This window comes from Myiozetetes cayanensis, unplaced genomic scaffold, assembly GCF_022539395.1.
Source record: "Myiozetetes cayanensis isolate MyiCay16 unplaced genomic scaffold, myiCay2020 scf9, whole genome shotgun sequence".
NCBI lineage: Eukaryota > Metazoa > Chordata > Aves > Passeriformes > Tyrannidae > Myiozetetes > Myiozetetes cayanensis.
The window spans coordinates 29,449,950-29,471,389 of NW_026088185.1; the positions used below are offsets into that span (position 1 = coordinate 29,449,950).

A 21,440-nucleotide genomic window follows, 5' to 3' on the forward strand; every position below is an offset into this window, starting at 1 on the left:
CTTTCACTGTTTATCCGTTTTAGCAAACAAAGGCAGTAACGTTCCTTGGCTACAAGTTATTTAGTTCTCTTATTAATTAGTCTCCTTTTATCTTTAACGTTTGTCTTGCTTTTCATGCCAATTAATCCCCATGCTCTCAGTCTGTCTCTTTTTTTTTGGGTCGGTGTGTTTCTTCACTCGGTGGTCCAAGGGAGTTGGTGGTCGTGTTCTCCCTTTCCAGTAATTACCATTACCCCAGGCAAAGCTGATTCAGCACAGTTGCTGAATTATCTGCATCCTACCAAATGTCCATGTGGCGTTCTTTGTTTTTGTAACCTCACCCCAGGTCTGAGATCATTGAAATATGTCTAGCCTTAAACCTTAACAAGGCAATTCTACCAACAAGTACTTTGGACAGCAATTACAGCTTGCTTGCTCTAATGGGTTCTTCAGCCAGTGAGTGGGTGGGCACTAGAAAAGGCTTCCCCATGACTAGGGAAGTGGTCACAGCCTCAAGCCTGCCAGAGTTCTAGAAGCATTTGGACAATGCTCTCACAAGTGCAAGGCCAGAAGATGCACTTGATGATCCTTGAGGATCCCTTCCAACTCAGGATATTCTACGATTCTTGGTCCCTTTGTATGCCCCGACCGCCCACCTTTGCCTTTTGATTAGAATAGTCTGGAGAAGTAACACCTGTCATTCATTGCCTGCACAGAGCCCAGTGCTACAGGCTTCTGTTCTGTGCTGGATGCCCATGGCATCTGTCATGCAAGCACTGGTGAAAAAACACCTTGGTGTCCTCTGCAGTTTCTAGTGGCAATGGGAAACTGAGAACTGACTCAGTACTGTCTTCTGGAGGGAATGCTCAGACCGGTGACCCACCAGCTGCAATGAAACACCTGGAGCCATCTCCTCTGGCTCCTGGCACACTGATGAACTACTGACCATGGGTATTTATTACAGGAATTTAATAACGTTTATTCATTGTAAAAGTAAAACTTTAAACTTTTGGCCCCCCATAATCACATCTTGATTTCAAGCTCCAGGTGAAATTGGTTCAAGACACTTGATTTCAACAGTTAGCATTTTTCAGTGGTTAGAAAACTCACAAAACAAAAAGCAGTGAGGCCCAATGGGAGTTGTTCCAGCACTGTCACATTGGGATGGGTGCAAATGAACAGCCTGATGTTTATGGCTCTACTGAGATACTTGAATTGCAGGTTCCCACCACTTCACAGCAACCCAACTAACTACGTAAAGAAAGTACTGGAAGACTTTTTTTTCTTAATCATCTAACCAAATAAGTCAAAGCCGACTCATTCAGAGGAGCTAAGAGTTTTCAGTAGTTGGAGGTACTGCAAAGCAGTAGGTTTATGATATTAAAAACAAGTCAATCCATATCTGTAACATCAAGTTCATTGAAGTTCAGTGGTTGAAAAATCAATGCTAAATGTTCTAGAGGTCTAGACAAACATAAGCCATTAACTATGACTAGTTCATTTACTGAAAACCACTGTGTCATAATCCACAATGAGATTGTCACTTATAGAGTGTAAGAAGGCATCAGAAATGTAATACTGGACAGTCTGTGGCTGCACTATCCATTCCCATTCCTCATCAGCAATTAGGAAGGCCCTAAGGCTTCATGGAAAGGATGATACAGTACAAAGACTCAATATGTAATCTAGAAGAAGTTTTCAGTACAAAGTTATGCTCAAGTGTTAAAATATGCTCAACTGCTCCAAGTGTAAACAAGAAGTCTACTTCAGGGGTATCAGAAATTGCCAGACTTCTTAAATGGAAACAGAAATTAATTTGATACAACTAATTATTGTTTTATCATTGTGGTTTTTGTTATAGGTGTCATGTGTTTCCGTCCTACACACAGGTTGACAGACCTGCAATCGTGGTTGCAATTAAAACACTTATTTAGTGAAAGTGATAAGGTATTCTGGGTAAGCTTGAATGTCATTAAAAATTACAAACATGGATGGCTGGTTCACATTATCAGTCGAACTATCATACAGATCTATAGAGTTACTAGGATTTTTTGGTTCTGGAGTGATTGATCCTTTTTTGCCCTGAGAATATTCTCCAACAAGGACTCGAGCCAAATACATGTACTTCTTCCCATTTGTATCTGGTTTAGAGTAGGTGTCATGCGCAGAATAGTTGGCGTTAACAGCAAAGTATGTTCCATTTCCAAAGTTTGCAGCTGTAGTCAGAAAAACAAATGTCTGTGAGTGTTTCAGTAGCAGCAATCCCTGTATCTGCCACCTTCAGAGCCAGTGAATTTGCTTTTTCTTTGCAATACAGAGATACAACAAAACAACTGATTTTGCAAGGCAGGACTATTCAGGTGGCATGGCAAATCAGTCCTAGCCTCATTAAGGAAAACAAGGGTTGCTTTGATAGTCACTTTACCGTGCAGTCCAGCATAGCTCCGGTCAAATCCACGGTTGTTAATTAAGGTTAACGACTCTTTACTCGTCCCATGAAAGAGAAGCCTCTCATTATTTGTGTTGCCATTTTTGTTATCCATTTCACGTTTTTTTATTTGGTAGGCCTTCCAAAAATATGGGTTCTGTACCCTTTCGATCTGCAAAGTTTGAAAGTAAGAAAGACAGAGAGAAAGAGGGTAGGTTGCTGTCACGAAAAAAATTTGCACATAGACAGTTTAATCTGCCAGGATTCCCCTCCTAGCTCCAATTCTTTTATACCAAATCATGAAACAAGTCAGTCAAATCCTTCCAAACTTTGGTAGGCAGACAGCAGAACCCAGACCAGAACACAATACAAACACTCCATGGGAAACGATATAGGAGTGTTTTGCAGGTTTCTGGGCCAGAGATGACCCCCCTGCCTGCTCAGCACACACAGCTTCTGTGGGCAAATGCTGTGCTCTGTTACAGCAAAAACCATTCCAAGAGCTCTCTCCCCTGGTGCTGAAGAAGCAACTGCCTAAGAGCTGCTTCAGATACCCCATTAAACTGATGCTGATTGAAGTTAGTGACAGCCAGTAAGACTTGTCCAACGTCAGAAATCCCAGTGGAATTTCTTTTTCCATTGCTGTCAGTATCCTTTATCATTTACCATCAAAGTATTTATGCTCAGAAATGGACATGCTTTTACCTTTTCAATTCTGAATGACTGACAGGTCTGCAGAAACCTTTCCTGCACATCTCTGTACTCTCTTGTTTCTGGTCTTAGTTCCACTATTTTGAGTCGCTCATTTTCCATATTGTCCCACGTTCCAGGAAGCACTGTTGACTCTTGATCTGCAGAAGAAACATGATCAATCATATTTACACAAATCCCCTGCTTAAAATTCAATGTGCCTCCTACAAATCCTTCTAAAAGCCCATACGTCTTGCTTATAGATGAGTCAGAAAGAGGTAGCTCCTTATCAGGACGAGCAGTAAATAGAAAAGATACATCTCAAAACCAGAAGTAAGCTGAGAGCTAGAATGACAACTACAACAAACAACTAATTATCGCTAGAAAGCTTGTTAAGAACCTCAGCACACATTACACACTTTTCAAAATATTTTAAATAACTGCAGGGTTCTTTTATTTTTATTTCCCAATTCAATTCCTTTCTACATTCTCCAGAAAAGCACCTGCACAAAGCTTACAATATTGTTACCATTTCTTCTCTTACTAGTCTGGATGCAACCTGGTTTTCACATGGGAACCTCAGATTGTCAAGATGCTTTTACTTACCTTCAGATTTATCAACACGTCTAATGGTTGTCTGATTTCCTTGGTCATCCACAGCATATTTAAGTTTCATATCCACTGTGTATTTTTTCTCACCAGTGGTGACTGAAATACTTTTCTGCTTTCCCCTGTAAGCATTTTCCAACTGCATATTTGCAAGAGCTGTCAGAGGGCACGTAGGAATCCTCCTCAAAATATTGCCATTCAATTAAATTTTGTAAAAGTCCTGTCTGGACCTCTTCCTGTTTAGTAGCTTTTACCCTAAGGATCATATTTCTGAATAGCTGAATGAGCAATCCAGACATCTTTCTCAAAACCTGAAATTCTAATCGAGGTACCCTTCAAACAAAGAGCAATTTTTAATTTCTTTTCTAGGCGACGCAGTTCCTCATTCTCTTCTTCACTGAAATGAGAGATGGAGTCATCTACAATTTCTGTCTGAAGCTGTTCCTTTGAAATTGTACTTCTCAGCCAGTTTTCAGTTTCTTCCACTTCATTTTCATTTTCACCACAAACTTGCACAACAGCCAGGTCCATTTTCTTTTCCAAAACTCTTGTGTTTTTTTCCTTTGGGGAATGTTTCTCAGGGCTCCAGAATGCTACATTGAAATACATAGATATTGTAATTAATATTAATCATTACTACCTGGTGCTAAACCGATTGATCTATAACCTGCACTTAAGTAATATCTACTTACATTTCATCTTGGAAATAAATGATTTGACTGCTGTTTTAGTAGGCCTTTCTCTTTTCTGCATGCTTGCATGGAACACACTCAGCAGATGTGGCTGAAAGATGACAACTTTAATAGTTTTCACAGATGCAGCAGAGTTCCTCTTTGCAAAGTCAGTTACTGCATCTATCATCTTGTCAGCTACCTCAGCAGGATTGCGGCCTGCCTCTCCTGTAAAACGTTAGAGATATTTTGCTTTTAAGAACTGCTAATAATTTACAAATTATTAAAACATCTTTACAAGAACAGCTATGAACATACCCACAATCACTTGGATCATAAACAGGTCAAGAATAATGTCAGGCAGGCAATTAGGAAAGGTTTCTATTTATCATGAGAAGAAACTTTGAGACCACCTTTCCAGCAAGGGAAAAATGGAAGTTTCCTTTTGTTGGCATGGCAACCATTCATGTTATGACGTAGCTTGTATGGCTTGGGTACCTAATTGTGTACCATGGGCCTGATGCTCAGTGGCCCAGTAACCAACTCCTTGCTCAAAATGCAGGCCTAGTTTTATTCATGAAAGGGGTTCCCCCATGCATGGGGCACAGTTCTGGATGCTCCGACGCTACAGATTTCTACCGAATTAACTGAAAATAACAAGAGAAGAAAAAGGGACAATCTGCCTTTTTTTGACTGGCTCATGTTCCATCAGCATCAACCCTGCTTGTGTGGATGCCAGGCAGAGTTGCATCTACTGATTTCAGCAATAGAGAAGTAGCTCCCTGGCTGTTCTCCCTGAGCTCCACACATATCAGGCTGCAGGTTCTCCAGGAAGCACAGACACACCTTTGAATCCCTGTTAGCAAGGAAGAGTTGGTTCTAGAATACTCATACTCTTTACGTAGTAAATGTCTGCAGGGAGTGAAGCTTTCTAGCTCTTCATAAACCTCTAATAACAGTTTTGAAGACTGCAGTTTTTGAATATATTTTCACCAAATAATAACCCCTCCAGATAAATCAAACCCATTGCTTGAGCCCTGAGATCAGCAGAATTACATGCACCAAACCCGTTTCAAAAAAGGGAGACACAGACCTGTTCCAATTGCTGGGAAGGCGACAGAGGTGTACCCCTGTAATTCGCACTCCTGGAGCACCTGGAAAACTAGAAACTTGATATCATCTTGGGCAACCAAATGGATTATTTTTTTGCATGGCAGGTTTCCTGCTTCGGTGATGATATAGCTCTTGTGAGGTTTCTGGGCTGAAACGTAAGTAGCAGAACATAATCAACAATTATCCACAATATAGATGTGTACTACTTCTCATTAAGAAATAAGAAATGGTGACAAATATGTCCCAGGATAAGCTTCGCGTCTCCGTCCATAAAGTAAGTAACTTCCTCTCTCTATTTAGTTTCACTTTCAAGGTGCAAGGATTCAATTTATGTTTGTAGAATATGTGCCTCTTTTGATAAATAAATTTTGTGTGTGCCTTTATTTGTCAAGTTGCTCTGCAGACTTGGAGAACTTTATGCAGACTGGCACTCTGTCTTCACAAATATACAAGCATGACATCCACTCCCAGCCTGCCTAGCCCAAATTACTCTCTTGGCCTGTGCAAGAGAGATTTGTTTACCCCTGATTATCTCCACATAATTCTTTTCCTTTGGTTGGTCTTCCAAGCTGACCTCCACACCTGCATCTTTCCCACTTCCTTTATTTTGTGGGGTTTTAAACCACACACTTGTCCATCCTTACTCCCCTTTCATTATAGTTGCTGTTCACCGGCTCAACTTGGTCTACAAATTTGGTCTTCTGAGGTGGGAATGCAACTTCACACTACTGAAAAGCAGTCACACAGAGGATGTGGTAGTGGGTTACCAGTTATGCCAAAGCAAACATTTTCTTATTCAGAAATAACAAAAGGAGTTTCAGGTAGACAGTTGTTTCCAGTGAGTTATGGCTTCTCTACTACCACTTCTGACAACATCTCCCTTGTTCTCAGCTCTGTTCGATGTAGACTCTTTGTTTTTATCATGGAAAGCTTTACTGGAATAAGAGGATGTAATAACTAACAGATTTAGATCTTTACAAGTGCTCAGAAGCCATCTCTTCTTGAAGACTTCTCTTTTCCTTCACTCATTAGATGTTTTACAAATATCACATTAACTGATTTAAAAACTAGCTGTAACACAGTGCATAATACAGATGGAAATACAGTAGGCAGTATTGATAAAGTATTCCAGCAGATTCCCTGCCATGCATTAACATCTTCAGAAAGGTCAGAAACGTTGTACCATACCTAGTAGACAACATTCAGCTTCAACTGCTTTTCCAGCACCATTCAGAATTGCTCTAGAGACACCTTAAATGAAAAGAGGAACATGAATCCACTATTACTACTGCTAATGCTGTTAAAGTCCCATCTGAGGCAGATGGGACTGTATAACACATAATATCTAAAAATATCTCAATCCCAGTAACAGTAAATGTTATAATTGAAAAGCATTGTTGCCAAAATTTTAGACTTCTGCTTTTCAATTCAAAGTGATGTCTAAAATACCTAACAAGTTTCCCCAAGGTCAAAACCTCATTGAGGTTTGTCTTCTCCTTTAGTCTGAGAGGTATTCTATGAAAAGATTCTATATAAAAAAAAAAAAAAAAATTAGTTTCCCTTTCTGCAAGAGAGTCTTAAACATGCCATCCTGTAACATAGATTACCAAGAAAATAAAGTTTCAGACAGTACTTAATTGAACCTTTGTACCCTAAGAAGCAAAACAGAAACCATAATGTGAAACAAATAAAAGGGTATGAAGCAATGAAGAAGATACTTCCTCTTCTCCTTTCCCAGCCCTTCCAAGCACACATACTGTTTTCATACACAGTATCAACTAAAATACCTGTTTTGAGGCTGAAGGTTTGGTTTGTAATGTTTACAATGACATCTCCCTTTTCCTTGGTAATATCACCTTCTGCCACCTGGAACACGATGGAGCCAATTGTCATTTCAAGTAAATTTTGTGCTGAGGTTGAAGAGGTAGTAGGAAAAGCTGCAGGAAAAGAAATACAGACCCTGAGCAGAAGGGAGTGCTGACGTAAAAGATAAGGGACTTATTCATGGGTACAATACCTGTTTGGCTACGGACGCAGCCTGTGGAGAGGATTGCCTGCCATGTTAACTGAAAATCATCCCCCCTTGCAGGAGTCTTTGCTCAACCTGCATTATTCCCATCATTTCTATTCATGCCAGGATGGCAGGGAAAATGTGTTTGCTGCATACCTGGTATACAGGACACTACTTAGCGATGCTTCACCGTATAAGCCTTTGTAAAACCCCTACGTAAGAGAGCAACAAACTTTCCAAGTCTTACTTTCTTGCTCCTCTGCCTCACAGTTTCCTGGCAGGTTCTCTACTGCATGACAGGTGGAACTTTTTACCATGTGTTATTTGTAAAATTTTATTTAAGTTTTCAACGTGTAACTGATTTTTTACAGGCTGCAGTTCCATTAAGCTGGATAACACCAAAGATATTTCAGTCTGGTTTCCCTACTCATCTGAACACGTAAAAGATTTTAGAGTATTCCAAAGAGACCATTTTAAGACACATAACCAGGAACTCATCTGCCTTCCTGGGACACAGGAAGACGCTGACCTCTTCACAGTCGAATCTAGTGCTGCAGCAATAAAAGAAAAAGCTCTGCTTGTGCCCTTGGCACATGATAGCTTCTGCTGTCCTGACTTGTAGGGGCACTATCCGGATAAGGAATCAGAGATACATTTTTTTCCTTAGCATCTCCAATACTATTTCAGACGTAACTCAGCCTGAAAATACAGCCACCTGGAGTTTGGGAATTATATGCTCACCAAACAAATATTTAAAAATCCATTATAAATGCATTGCCTGGAATATTTTAAAGAATAAAAGAATCCACTAGGCACGTAGCTTCTGTGAAACAAGCTTACCTGTGCCTGGGCCAGCCTCATTTGGAGAAGGCTTCTGCATTACAACACCTGCAGCATTTCCACCCCTCTTCTCAAGTTCATCTAAAAATACCTGGAGAAGGAAATAACAATCAAGCCCTGCAGACGTTCTTTACACAGTAGAAATAAAAGTTTGAAAAGTCAAGTTAAAAAACATTTAGAAAGAGCTAAACACAAATTACTTCATATCATTTACCATAATGCTGATGACAAGGCCTGGCACATGTTGTTCTCGGAGAGCAAGGCTTTTCAGTGTGAACAGCAGGCAGAATTACAAATAAGTCAAAGACCTAGACCCATTCCACAGGGATAGACCAAGAGGTGGCATCCTTACACTGAGGGGCTAGTTTACACTAAGTCAGCTTTCCCAAGTAATGCTACCCCTCTCTATATAAACAGCTCAAGCTTTGATGCAGAAGCCTTCAGGTTTAGCCTTTTAAAATGTATTAGCTACTGCACAAAATAGCAGAAGCCAACAGATGCAGAAACACTTACCTGGACATTAATACACAGTGTGACTGCTCTCTTTCAGTGCGAAATGAGTAACTAGAGCGAGCATATAGAACATTGTGCTAAAGTGATACTAAAGGGGGATGCAGAATAGTGGGATGTTTCTACTGGAGAAGTCTGTCAGCACAGCATACCTAACACAATTATTTTTCCTAAAAAGACACCAGTATTCCATCTTAAACACTCCTTTTTTCCAGGGATGGAGGCATTGATGCAGCAGTTACAACATACTTGTCAAGACCTATTAACTGAGGAATTAGATGAGTTTATGAGACAAAGAGTAATTATATTTTTGTCTGTATTATTGCCAGGAAACAGAAAGGACAGGAAGGGAGCAGGTCTGTACAGGACAGGCAGGTGACCATGATGGGTAGAAACAAAATGAGAACTTCCAGTCTATACAAGAGAGACTGTCAGCAAACTTCTTTAGTGTAAGGACAAGTACCCTGTGGATTCCTTGAAGATCATCAGATAGCCAAGTATCATCAAATAAACCAGCATATGATAGAGAAAGTAAACCAGAGCAACTCACCTGAATATGAGCTGTATCTTTTGGATGACACAGAAAGTGAACTTCCTCAAGAGAATTTACTCCATTTTTACTACTGAATTCAAACACCTTGTCAAACAATAATTTAGCAACAACAGAGGTTGGGAATCCTAAATTTCCTGTCCCAATCGCTGGGAAAGTAATTGACTCTAGAGATAGTTCTTCAGCAATCTCCAGGCATTTTGTGATGATGTCACCAAAGACCTGTAAAGCACAATCATATTTTCAGTTACTGAAGGTAATTTTTCTTCCAGCATGTTTACCATTTAGCCTGGTAATAAAATACAATTAATTGCATACATCACAAGGAATTTATTAATCAACAAGAGATCAGCCCCACGGTTAAAAAAGAACAGGTCAAACTCTCCTGTCTTCTATGACACTGTCCCTGATTTGAAAGGAAAAGTGGCATTAAGCACACTGTAAAGCCCAGACAAATTCCAGCCAATAAAACACTTTATACCTTTGAAGATGTTTTCCTCTGGGACCACACAGGTACAACGGCATGAAGCACAACACTGCAGTCTAGATTGTAACCATTTGTTTTCAACACGGCTCCTTCCTCAGCTCTTCCTAGGCCTTCTTTTTTCAAGTCTGTCTGAAGCATTGGCCCTGCCTTGCTTAGCAAAGCTTTAGCGAGTGGCCCTTTATCAAGCTGGAGATCTTTGCCAACACTGATGACAACAATGGATGTCTGAAAAACACACAAGCAAAAACTCTACCTTTTACCTATCAAATTTAAATTTTGCATTGATTAATCAAAACAGCCTGGCTAGTGGCTTACAAAGTAAATTTTTGGGACAGTAATCAGCGTGAATAAAGTTTGGAACGAAACAGAAGTTATGCTCAATTCTAATACCACGAGCCTGGCCAAAGAAACACAGAAGTTGAGTTAATGATGAAATTAATTTCAGCCTGATGGGAGAAACTTAAAATCTGCATTCCTGGTTTATTCATTCTACCTCCATTTGAAAAACATTTATGCAAGTTTGCTCTCCAAGAGAGGCTCACAGACCAAAATCTGTGTTCACTGAGGTAGGCAGGACTCCCATACATGGCTGGTCTAGGGGGAAAAGCAGAATCTGAAGACAAACAAGACGGAAGGAAATCTAAGGAGAAAGAAGTGTGAGAACAGCAGTAACTTTAACTGAGAGAAATACAAAGGGTTATGAACTTTGTGTCCAGCTCCTTAGGAAGGACCTCTGTACACATTTTAACATATATTCTGTCCTGTCCAACTAGAAGAGCTGCATGCACAAGCTGTGGGAGGCATCCACACCCGAAAGGATTTCCCGGCCATTATGGAAAGGGTTCTGAACAGAGCTGCTTCCAGTATTGGCAATCCCAGTAAAACAGCTATCAGCCAGCTAACAGAAATTCAATGCAGGAGGCAACTGGAAATCAACCGGTGAAGTTGGTTCTTCACGGGAAATGCAATAGTAACTGTGTGTTTCATGCCAAGGACAGAACAAACAATAGTTTCCCAGACCAATATCCCACAGATGCAGGGAAAACAGGACTGGCTGTAGTCCCAGGCTCAGATGTAAATGTCTCTGCTGCCACAGGAGCACAGTGGACCTGGAAGCAGCAGTCACTCTCACATAGCAAGGTAGTCGCGTTAGCTAATACTGAGCACCCTCTTTTGCTTTTGTACTAGTACCACACTCTCATAATCAGGATTTCTGGAAAGGTCAATGCCACCTGAAGATGGTTTCTGCCCAGCAGGGAAGGATCAGGAAGGTTTGGAGCCCAGAACAATTCCTGCTGACCTCAGTTGCTTCTGCTAAATTGTAATGTGCCATGTACCACAGGGATCTCTGAAGCCGTCTGGACACAACCCTGAGTAACACGCTCTAGGGAACCCTACTTGGGGTTGGACTAGATGACAAAATGCAGTGCTGCACAGCCATCTGTATCTACTATGTAAGACAATCATCTAACAGCAATTCTTGTTATCAGCAGTGATAGCCAACTTCAGCAACACGTCAGACATACAGTGTTCCTAATTACAGATGATGGTCTAGGGTTGGTCATTTATTGGTTTTGTGTTTGTTTAAAAAAAAAAAACAAAAAAACCCATTTGGTATTTCAATGGCAGATAATTTTAAACACTTACTGTAGCATCTTCAATGCTTCCTGTCTGCAGCATAATGTCAAGGCCTTCCTCAGTTGTTATGCATGGGAAGTTCTTGCTTTTTTGAGAAATTTTGCGCTTCCTAGGTTGAGGAATTTTAGTGGCCTGATGCAGGGACCCAGAGGAAGGTGAAGAATCTGGAAACACTTCTCTAAGTGCCTTGCTGAAACTCTGAATGTTATCCTGTACAATATCCACAAGATGAACCTCCTTCAAGCTGCTGTCCCCCTTGGATCCCTCCAAGGTCTCCCTGATAGAGGATACAATCGAATATGTACACAGGTCCAGTGGAAAGCCAAAAATGCCTCCGCTTATAGCAGGCAGAGCTATGGAACGATGATTGTATGTTTCAGCTAGTTCTAGACTTTTCTTCACTGTCTTCCTCAACAAGTCCACGCACCTTTCTGGGTCCTCCTTCCTCCACCTGGGCCCAACAGCATGAATGACGTTCTTGCAAGGGAGTTTTCCAGCACCCGTGAGAACTGCACTCCCGGGCTGGAAACGCCCATTCTTTCTCACCAGCTCATCGCACTCTACTTGCAGTGTTGGACCAGCAGCTCTTAACAGTGCCTCAGCAAGGCCACCAATGTGCTTTAGGTCTTCATTAGATGCATTCACCACAACATCAACAGAATGAGTGCATAAGTCAGCTCTATAAATTGCTATTACAATTTCACCCATGGTCACTTGCATATAGGGCTTGCCGCTGTTATTATGCTCTAGCTGTTCTTCCAGGTGCTCTTCTGAGTGCTCTTCAAGTTGGACTAAACATTTAAACTCTTGTTTTGCATGGGAGGCCAAAACCCGTTCCTGCTCTTTGAAATATGACTTGGCTCCTGGTGCTCCAATTACCACACGCTTATAGTACAGGCCAGATAGAATTCGCTCAACTAAGCTGACTCCTTCCAGCACTTTTGGCCTCGATCCACTCAAGGATATAACTCTACATCTTTTCTGTGTGCTAAAGTCAACTTTCACGCCTTTTTTCAGTAAGCCACCCCAAACATCGACCTTCTCTTTCTCAAAAAACATTATGACCGCCATGGGCTTTCCTACAATGACCCTTTGTATCTGTGTGTTTTCATCTATAAAGCTGGAAAGTTCCTCAAAGGCTTTTGCTACTGCTTGAGAACAACCAGCAATGATGACCTGACTCCCTGCCTGAGTGACTGTTACAGCTTCATTAGAGCAGTTTTGCTTGGTGAGCATCTGCCATTCCTTCTTCTGGAGGACTGACTCATCCTCCAGAGCAATGCTTTTGTAGTCCAGTTCCTTCTTTATTTCTGCTTCTGCTTTAAGGAGATCTTCAGGAGTACTCCCATTCAAGATGACAGCTCCTGTGCCAAGCTCATAAAAGGTGCTAATTTGTTTTGACATAAACAGACTCTGTGACATGGTTTCATTATCAATATGCTCTAAAAACTGGAAAATGTAAGGGTGGATATTAACTGTTTTCTTTATCATTTTGTGTACAGTATCGAATATTTCCCCTTTTACTTTATAAACTTCCTCAGGCACACCACATAGGCTAATTATTTTCTGTGAATAATCATAAGCTATTTGCAGGCCTGGGAACTCCATACGAAATTTTTCTTCCAGGCCAGAAATCTGTAAAATTCCATATTGCCCTGGACTCACTGTCACTACTTGTTCAGTTTTTTGCTTTTCTCTTTCAATTTCTCTGATGGTCTTTTCGATCAGAACCTTCAGTTCTTGTTCAACATTTTTCACAACTTCTTTTTCACCTACTAGGACAAGTAAATCCTTGGAAATACATGGGATCAACAGAACTTCATCATGGGGAAAGCTGTTTCTAATGGATTCCCACACCTCTGCGCTTACTTGACATTGAATTGCTTCATACTTTGAAATGCTTTGTGAAAAGGCCACGGAAACTTTTTCCTTCCATGCCTTGACCAACTGAGATACTGATCTCTTCCGCTCAGAAAAAACAGCTGAAGGACACAAGGAAACTTTTGGGCCTGCACAGTGGGGTTCAGGCCACACTGGCACACAATTACACTTTGCCATTTCACAATCTATAGCCTCAATGAGGCTGCCATTTTTTTGCAAATAATTCCAGATATGGGGATCCAGAGGCAATGTAATTGGATCCGGCTTCTTTATCTGTGGCCCTTCCTTTCCATATAGAGCTGTTCCCAGTGAGGTGTAGTAGGGGTAGACAGAGATTGGCATTTTGTTGAGTGAATGCTTCTTTGCCAGGATATTTGTTACATCTGAAACGAACAAACAAAACCCCAGACTATTAATATCAGCATTTAAGATCTTCTGTTTTGGTTTTGGGTTCTTTTTGTTGTTTGGGTTTTTTTAAACTATGTTTCCTAAATAATAATGTTTGCTATTTCTAAGAAAAATTTTAGATTAATTTCCCTCCCACCCCAGATAGAAATAATTCCAAATTATTGAAGAATTATTTATTTTAAATGCCAGAAACTAAGTTGGAGAGAGAAAGTCAAGCACAACACAGTCCACTTCTGGAAGGAGGTATGCACAGTCTCTACCCCCACTTCTCTTATAAGTTGTACTTAAAGTGCCCAGCTCAGCAGTTGTTTGGGTTATACTCAGCAGTATCAAACCACAGCTCCTCCATTTTCCCATGGAAAGAGCGTCTCTTTCTTTCATCTTCCCTTCAGCTCTCCCCTTCATTTCAGTGGCTCCAGGTTCCCTCTTGTCCTTCACCTTCTACTCATCTTTCTGTCACTGACTGGACAAGCCACACCACCTGCTCCCCAGCCAAAAAAGCTGCCCAAGAAATTGTCCCTTGATGATTCAGACAATACACAATGCCATGGGACAGCTGGTGGTGAAGGAGGCAGGCTGGGGGGGAAGTCCCCTGCACCCACAGGGCTATGTGTTCTCTACTGAACTCAAACTGCAACCTGAACTCTGTTAAGGATCAGGGCCTGGGTGAAATAAGCTGTCCAGAAAAAGGAAACAGTTTTATGCCTCATGCCCAGCTGGCCCAAAACTGAGGCTTGCACAGTTAGCAGACACCTGCTGACAAAGCACCAGATCTGCTGTTTTATAAGGGCAAAGGAGGCATTTCTCTAGAAAATATCGATTTTGATTCTTAAATAAGAAGTTCTCAAAGAAATAAGGGCTTTGCATTTCTACATTACCTTTATAGTCACTGAATGTAATGACAGCTGCATCTTCATCAGGCAGCTGTTGAACATCCATCACTTGTGCACCTCCATTCTTCTTATTTTCAAAGTAGATGGTTATATAGTCACTGGATGTGTTAAGTGGTATATTTTCAACCCTAATGCTCTTTGTTACCTCGAGGCACCGTGCAGTAATGTTTTGTTGCTTCGCTCGGTGGTTTTGATTAAGCTTTTTAGCAAATTCCCCTGTATCTAGAAAGAGAAAAGGAGAAGAAAAAACAAGTTCCAACTTGGAGCTCACTTTCCTACCCTGGTGTTAGCAGACTGTCGCTGTGTGCACTGATCAAAGCACTGAATTACAAAATCAACTCAGAGGTGCCCACAAAGCTACTTCTTTCCACATATTCAGTACCTGCCACCCAGTACTCCCCTCATGGTTGATCATAATTGTTGACCACAATGACTGCAGCCTGAATTTGCCACTAGTTTTCCTACTGACTAGAATGGTTCAAATTCTCTCAGTTTCAAGAAAAATACATTCTCTTTTTGGCTACTTCCCCCCTCTCTTATCATCACACTAACAGACAGTCAAATCACTTTCACAGGGAAAAACAATTAAGTTTCTTATTTCCTAAAGGCTACACCAAAAATTTAAGACTAGACCACAACATGAGAGACAAGTAATTTCTGATTTCTAAGGCATAAAAAACTACTTTTCAGAAGCTAAAAAATTCTTTGGTTTAGTTAAACCACATACTAATCCCTTCACAACTAAGATTTCTCAGCACCTTTATTTTTACACATTACCACTAATACCAGTATTATCTCTAAGTTGATTCAAAGTGGCATATAACTCCTTTTCACCACATTCTATCTTCTAAAGATTTAGAATTTTTCCATACATAAGACTCAATTCTCTCTTCTTTCCTGTTCCAACTTCTCACCCAGACTCAAGCACATGTAAAGTCACCTTGTCCCTAAAAGGACTCCAGCACAGTAGCCCTGAAAGAATCCTGAAGCCAGTTCACCACTGTCAGTTTAATTCAATTCTCTCTCTGCAACAAGAACCATGACAATGGCTAATAATCTTTCTGGATCCAGTCTTATCATACCACTTACTTTTGCCCAAATCCTGGGATGGGATTTGCTAATAAAATCAGCCATAAGTCCACCAGAAAGTCTCCCCAGAACGTCACTGCGAGAAGTAGGAGCAGACACCTCCCCATCACCTGCAAGATGCCTTTGTCATCAATCATTAATAAGCCAAAAATCATATAGTACCTTTACAACTAGCTGGTACCACGGCTTCAGGCAACGCATGTGGTGTTAGTGCCACGCTTCACATAACTGATGCTGCCACTCTGTAAGGACAGCTGGACTTTCCTCAGCACCCCAGGGTACCAGTATCCCATCCCCAGCAATGGCCACAGCAGGCATCTACAGAACAACTGTAAAAAGATGCTGCTTCCTCAACTCTCTCCCAGTTTCCAGTCTATGACAGTAGATTTCTCCAGCCTGACACAGTCTGTTTAATAACCTTAAAAAGCTCTGCTCCACATACTTGTTCAATTTTCTTCTAATCCATACAAACTTACTAGACATGTAACACCTTTTGTCAAGGACAGCCTTTGCCATCAGACTGTTCTCAGACCAAGTACATCCTTCACTGCTTGTTTTAAGTTATAGTTTGGTTTTAGTTCTACCTGTTCTGTTTACTATCCAAATCAGAGCTAGCTCTCTTCTGACTTTCACTGGCCTCTACACCTTACAGACAAAAGGTATGGCATTACTTTAGTACAATAAGTCCTCCTGTAAAAGGACACAATATCAGACCAAGCCTTAAAAATATGACAGAAGACACTCACTTCCTGCTTAGTCTCACTCACACACACACATGCAAACAAGTAGCTAGAAAAGAAAGAGCTTCAATTCTGACTCCTTCTTACCAGTATTTCCAGTAAAAGTAACTACAGCAGCACGTAACTCAGGTATCATTTCCACACTGAAGTCACCATCATCCTCTGACAAGCCACTGATGTTCTCTATCAGCATAGTTAACATGCAGTCTTTTACTGTCTCCTTCACATTCTCCAGAACAACTGAGGTGGAAGGCAGGGATCCTTCAGAGTTCTCTGCTTGCCATGGCTTCACAAACAGATCAATTTTCTTCACCTTGTGATGCTTCCTTTGCAAAACTTCTTGGGCATCTAGTCCCACAGGAAAACAACCAAACATGTGATCTTCCCTTCCCCACAGTAGAGCAGCATATTAAATAATAATAATACACCATTTCTGCTTAGAGTAATGCTCATAGAGAGATCCAGCACCAGCAAAGGCCTATTTTCAAAAGGGAGCTTTAGCAGTACAACACCCATAACATACAAGCATACCTTGCTCATCCTTAAAGGTGATGATCATTCGCTGATCCTCTTTGACATAGGACTCAATGATCCCTCCACCAGACCTCTTTTTATTTTCAAAGTACATTTCCACAATCTCATCTTCTATTTCGTCCCTAGAGGCAGTGGTTACTACTATGACAGACTTCCTAGAGGTCGCTTTTTCTGCTTCCAATTTCTCACATGATTCTGAAAAAAAGATCACACTCTAACGCCTTAGGCAAAAGTTAAGAAAAATACCAAGCTTCTTATTTTCCAAGTTTTCACACCACTTTTTGTTCAGACCACACATAAGGTCAGGGAAAAGAACAGGGTAAGAATTCCAAACAAGTTAAGCATATCACTAGTGGGAGCTGCCATAACAACAGGTGAGGAGAAAACACTTCATCACCAGGCAAGGACAGCAGAAGTAAAGGCTACAAAATCTTCTTCACAAACAGACAATGAGGTGAACCAGTGCTCTCCTGCCTGGGCACTTTCTCCATTCACAGTTCCAGCCACTGCTGTGGGTACACGGGGTCTACATGCGTGGGCTGCCACAGCAGCTCAGGTGTACCTGGGATGCAAAGCTACTGATGTTCTGGCACAGGTTACCCCAGGAGGGCTGGGAGCATCTGGGAAGGTCTGGAAAGGGACAGCCTTAGCCAGAACAGAGGCCAGCATCTACTGCTGTTCCCTAAGGAACTGATCTGCCTGAGGCAGCCACTGAAGTGGAGACTTTAAAGGGACTAATAAAGAAAGAAAACCAGTTATTTCTTTTAATCTAAAATCACAATTCCTACACTAAATTAGACAAACACCACAAGCCACACAGGTGACCAGGGCACTACCACAGCAGGAAGGTCCATGAAAACAAAAAAACCCAAGAATACACTGTTCACTGCTGGGTAAGTGCCTTCTCCTGCAGAGTACACACAGAGTCCACACAGGAGTCTCCTCACTCTGGCAGGTGGGAAGAGACACCTGGGGTTCATTACCTAGATATAAATGACAATGACTTCTCAGTTACTGGGTACTTCAAGAAGAAAAAGGTCACATTCGTATCCATCCAGGAGCTAACACGGCTTGAATTAAGTTTCATTTGACACTGCCAGAATCACAGACTTCCACAGATTCTTCTTAAAACATATGTTGAATTGGTTGTAGAAACACTCTGAGCTCAAGAAGGCTCAGGCATAATGTTAAAAATCAAACTAGTACAGTCATGCTGAGTGAACCACTGTGAGCAGGTCATTCCATGCACTACACACTGTCCTCACACAAAAACTGCATTGAACATGAGAAGTGACAAGGACATTTCCCCTTGCGAGGGAAGCACATCTGGAAACTGGCATCTCTGGAAAAGCCGCTGTCATGATATGTTCTGACTCTGCACAACAGCTCTACTTGCTAGTTTAGAACAGGTGGAAACGCACCTAAATTAGAAAACAAAAGATAACGGTGATAGCACCCAAACTGCTTCTCCACCCTGTGCCCTTCAGTCCCCAGCTGTGAACCCGCCCTGCTGTGCACAAATAAGCGCTCTGCAGGAAGAAGTCAGGGAGCTGTGTATTAACCTTGTGTGTACTGATTAGCTGTGTATTAGCTGTGTATATTAGCTCTGTGTGTCTTGATCTCTAGCCAGCGCGGTGGATCTGTGCGGTGCCTGCAGACTGCGGTTTGGGAACTACGTTGGTTTTGGGATTCGGGAAATGAAGGAGAGCGCAGGGTAGGCGAACCAAAGCGCTAGAGCACTGTTCGCCCGGCCCGGCCAAGCACTGGAAAGCAGATGTCCCCATCCCCGCTCCGCCTCCCTGCCCAACCCTGCTCCTTCGCCCGGGCTCTCCGGGCCAGTGCCCCGCCAGCCTCGGAGGCTTCAGCCCCGCGCAGTGTCCCACGCAGCCCCTACCTGGCGCCTCGGCCTCGCCGGTCCATCCCTCCTCCTGCAAGGGAACATAAGAGCGGTCACCCGCGGCCTCTCGCCCGCCGCCCGCCCGGCCCCGCACCCGTCTCACCTGCGCGGCGTCGTCGCCCGCGGGCAGCGCGGTGACCTGCAGCGACAGCCGCCCCCCGGGACGCCACTCGAGCTCGTGGACCCGCCGGTCCAGCACCCGCTGCCTCACTGCCAACACAACAGGCACCGGTCAGGGAGGATGCGGCGCTCCCCGCCTCTCCCAACCGCGTGCAGCGCCATCAACGCCCCCGGCCCGGCCGCTCACCCTCGGGGCTGGCGAAGCAGACGAGGAGGTGGCCGGTCTCGGTCTCGGCGTCAGTGCCGGCCCGCAGCTCGCACTCGCCGCCTCCCGAGCGCTTCTGGCTCTGGAAGTAGCAGAGCAGCTTCTTCCTCAGGGCGGGCGGCGGCTCGGCGGAGCCCCAGTCCCCGCGCACCAGCAGCGGGAAGGCGCCCGGCCGCTGCCCCGCCATCGCCGCACCGACGACTCCGCTCCCCGCCGCTTTCGCTTTCATTTCTTCGGAGAAACTCGACGTGTCGGGCTCCGCCCAGCGCCGGGAACAGGCGTCTCCCCCGGGCCGGGCGTTGGCCGGGGGCTGAGGTTCCCCCTACGCCTCCTCATGGGGCAGGAGCGGGCACTGACGGTCCGTGGAGCGCTCCTGGGTTGCACAGCCCGTTGTTCCTCCACAGGTGTCCAAGTACAATGTTTTCAACGCCGGACCTTATAATGGTCACGCACTGATTAACACTCCCTCACCCTGCCTTAAACTTTCAAATCAAGTCGTAACCCAAAGTAAAATTACCCGTTTTCATGATTCTCTCTCAGAGAAGCTTCTGCCACTGTGCAAGATTGCAACGAAGGAGTATTTTCCTCAGACCAACGTGACAGCTAGCTGAGACATTCTGAGCTGAGTGCTCAGAACTTCTCCTTTCAAAGGTTTCAGTTCTCAGCTATTTCATACTGCGTATTTTACTAATGTAACACTAAAATAGCAGAAAAATTATTTTCCCCCCCCAACTTCACTGAAAGTTCATAGAGAAAACAGATAAATAACCAAATGTCATTGAATATGATTAAGTATGGGTGAATGTCAGCTAAGCAAAGGTATCATCAGACACACTGCTGAGCAACCCATGGGAATCCCTTTGTTTCTCCATAGGCAACTGATTAATCTGTTGTTTCCTAATGCACTGTTCTCTCAACAGTAAGCCCCATTACATGCTCTCCTCCCTTGCTGTAACCCAGGCAAAATTCCTGACTGTGATTGCAAATCAAGTACATTTATTCCTAAACTGTACAGCTATGATTAGGAAGTAAAGGTCTGTACAGCTGGTTATAGGATAAAGGCTTGGGACCTTTCCATTTCAGTCAACAGGACTCTGCTGCACAACTCAGCCTGCAAACTTTGCCACAGACAAAATGGGACCCAGTGAGTTACTGGATAGGGATGTGACACTGTGAAATGGCTTAATGGGACAGAAAGTGAAATGAGAGACCTGAAGATGCTAGGGAGATTTGATCTTCACAGCTGTCCTGGTCTGGGAGAGTTAATTTTCTTCTTAGTAGCTGGTACAGGGCTGTGTTGTGGTTTCAGTATGAGAACAGTGCTGATAACACACTGATGTTTTAGTTGTTGCTGCGGAGTGTTTACCCCAAGTCATGGAATTTTCAGTTTCCTGTGCTCTGCCAGTGAGCATGGCCAGGACAGGTGACACAAAGTGGCCAAATATTCCACACCATAGAGCATCGTGCTCAGTATAGAAATCGGGGGGAGACAGCTGGTGGGGGGTGATTGCTACTTGGTGATGGGCTGGTCAGCACGTGGTAAGCAACTGTAATGTGCATCACTTGTTTCTGCTGGGTTTTATTTCCTCCCACACATCCTTTAAATTACAATTATTTGTATTAGTATATTTTATTTTGTTTCAGTTATTAAACTGCTCTTGTCTCAATGCACAAGGTTTACCTTTCTTTTCTGATTCTTCGCCCCACCCAGTGAGTGTCTGCATGGTACGTAGTTGCCGGCTGGGGTTAAAACACAACAGCTTGTTTCAGTGTGCAGAAAAACTCAGGCACTTAGAAACAACTGGAATGTTGGTATCTTACTGCACAGAAAAGGGGGGGGGGGGAACACAGAATGGTGTAAAATGTTACAACAAATACAGGAGCACAAAACCACAGCTGTAAAGACATCCCAACCCACATGGAAACCAAACAGAGCCCAATACTACTAAATATGAAAGTCGAGGTGGTAAAGTAGTACTGCCTATTCACCATGTGGGAATCTTTAAAAAAAAAAAAAAAAAGGAGGTGGCATGGAGTCCAAATCACAGTGTCACAGGGAAGCTCCTACATTTAAAAAAAATATACAGCTTTATGTATCACGAGAAGGAGAAAAATTGTGTACAGAAGAATAGAGAAACACACAGATG

General features: G+C 42.8%; 1 protein-coding gene across 1 annotated transcript; it reads right to left on the minus strand.

Annotated features, from left to right (window-relative positions):
• Window positions 1-933: 933 nt before the first annotated feature.
• Window positions 934-19,486, minus strand: LOC126652609 (protein mono-ADP-ribosyltransferase PARP14-like). The gene is given in 20 exon segments (XM_050339545.1): window positions 934-2,195; window positions 2,405-2,579; window positions 3,113-3,258; window positions 3,704-3,860; window positions 3,862-3,972; window positions 3,974-4,299; window positions 4,399-4,605; window positions 5,471-5,638; window positions 6,679-6,741; window positions 7,278-7,427; window positions 8,342-8,432; window positions 9,402-9,623; window positions 9,883-10,113; window positions 11,536-13,790; window positions 14,694-14,930; window positions 16,625-16,885; window positions 17,069-17,266; window positions 18,966-18,999; window positions 19,072-19,178; window positions 19,276-19,486. Coding segments are annotated over 20 exon segments (5,634 nt in total). The 5' UTR covers window positions 19,481-19,486; the 3' UTR covers window positions 934-1,905.
• Between the last annotated feature and the right edge of the window lie 1,954 nt (window positions 19,487-21,440).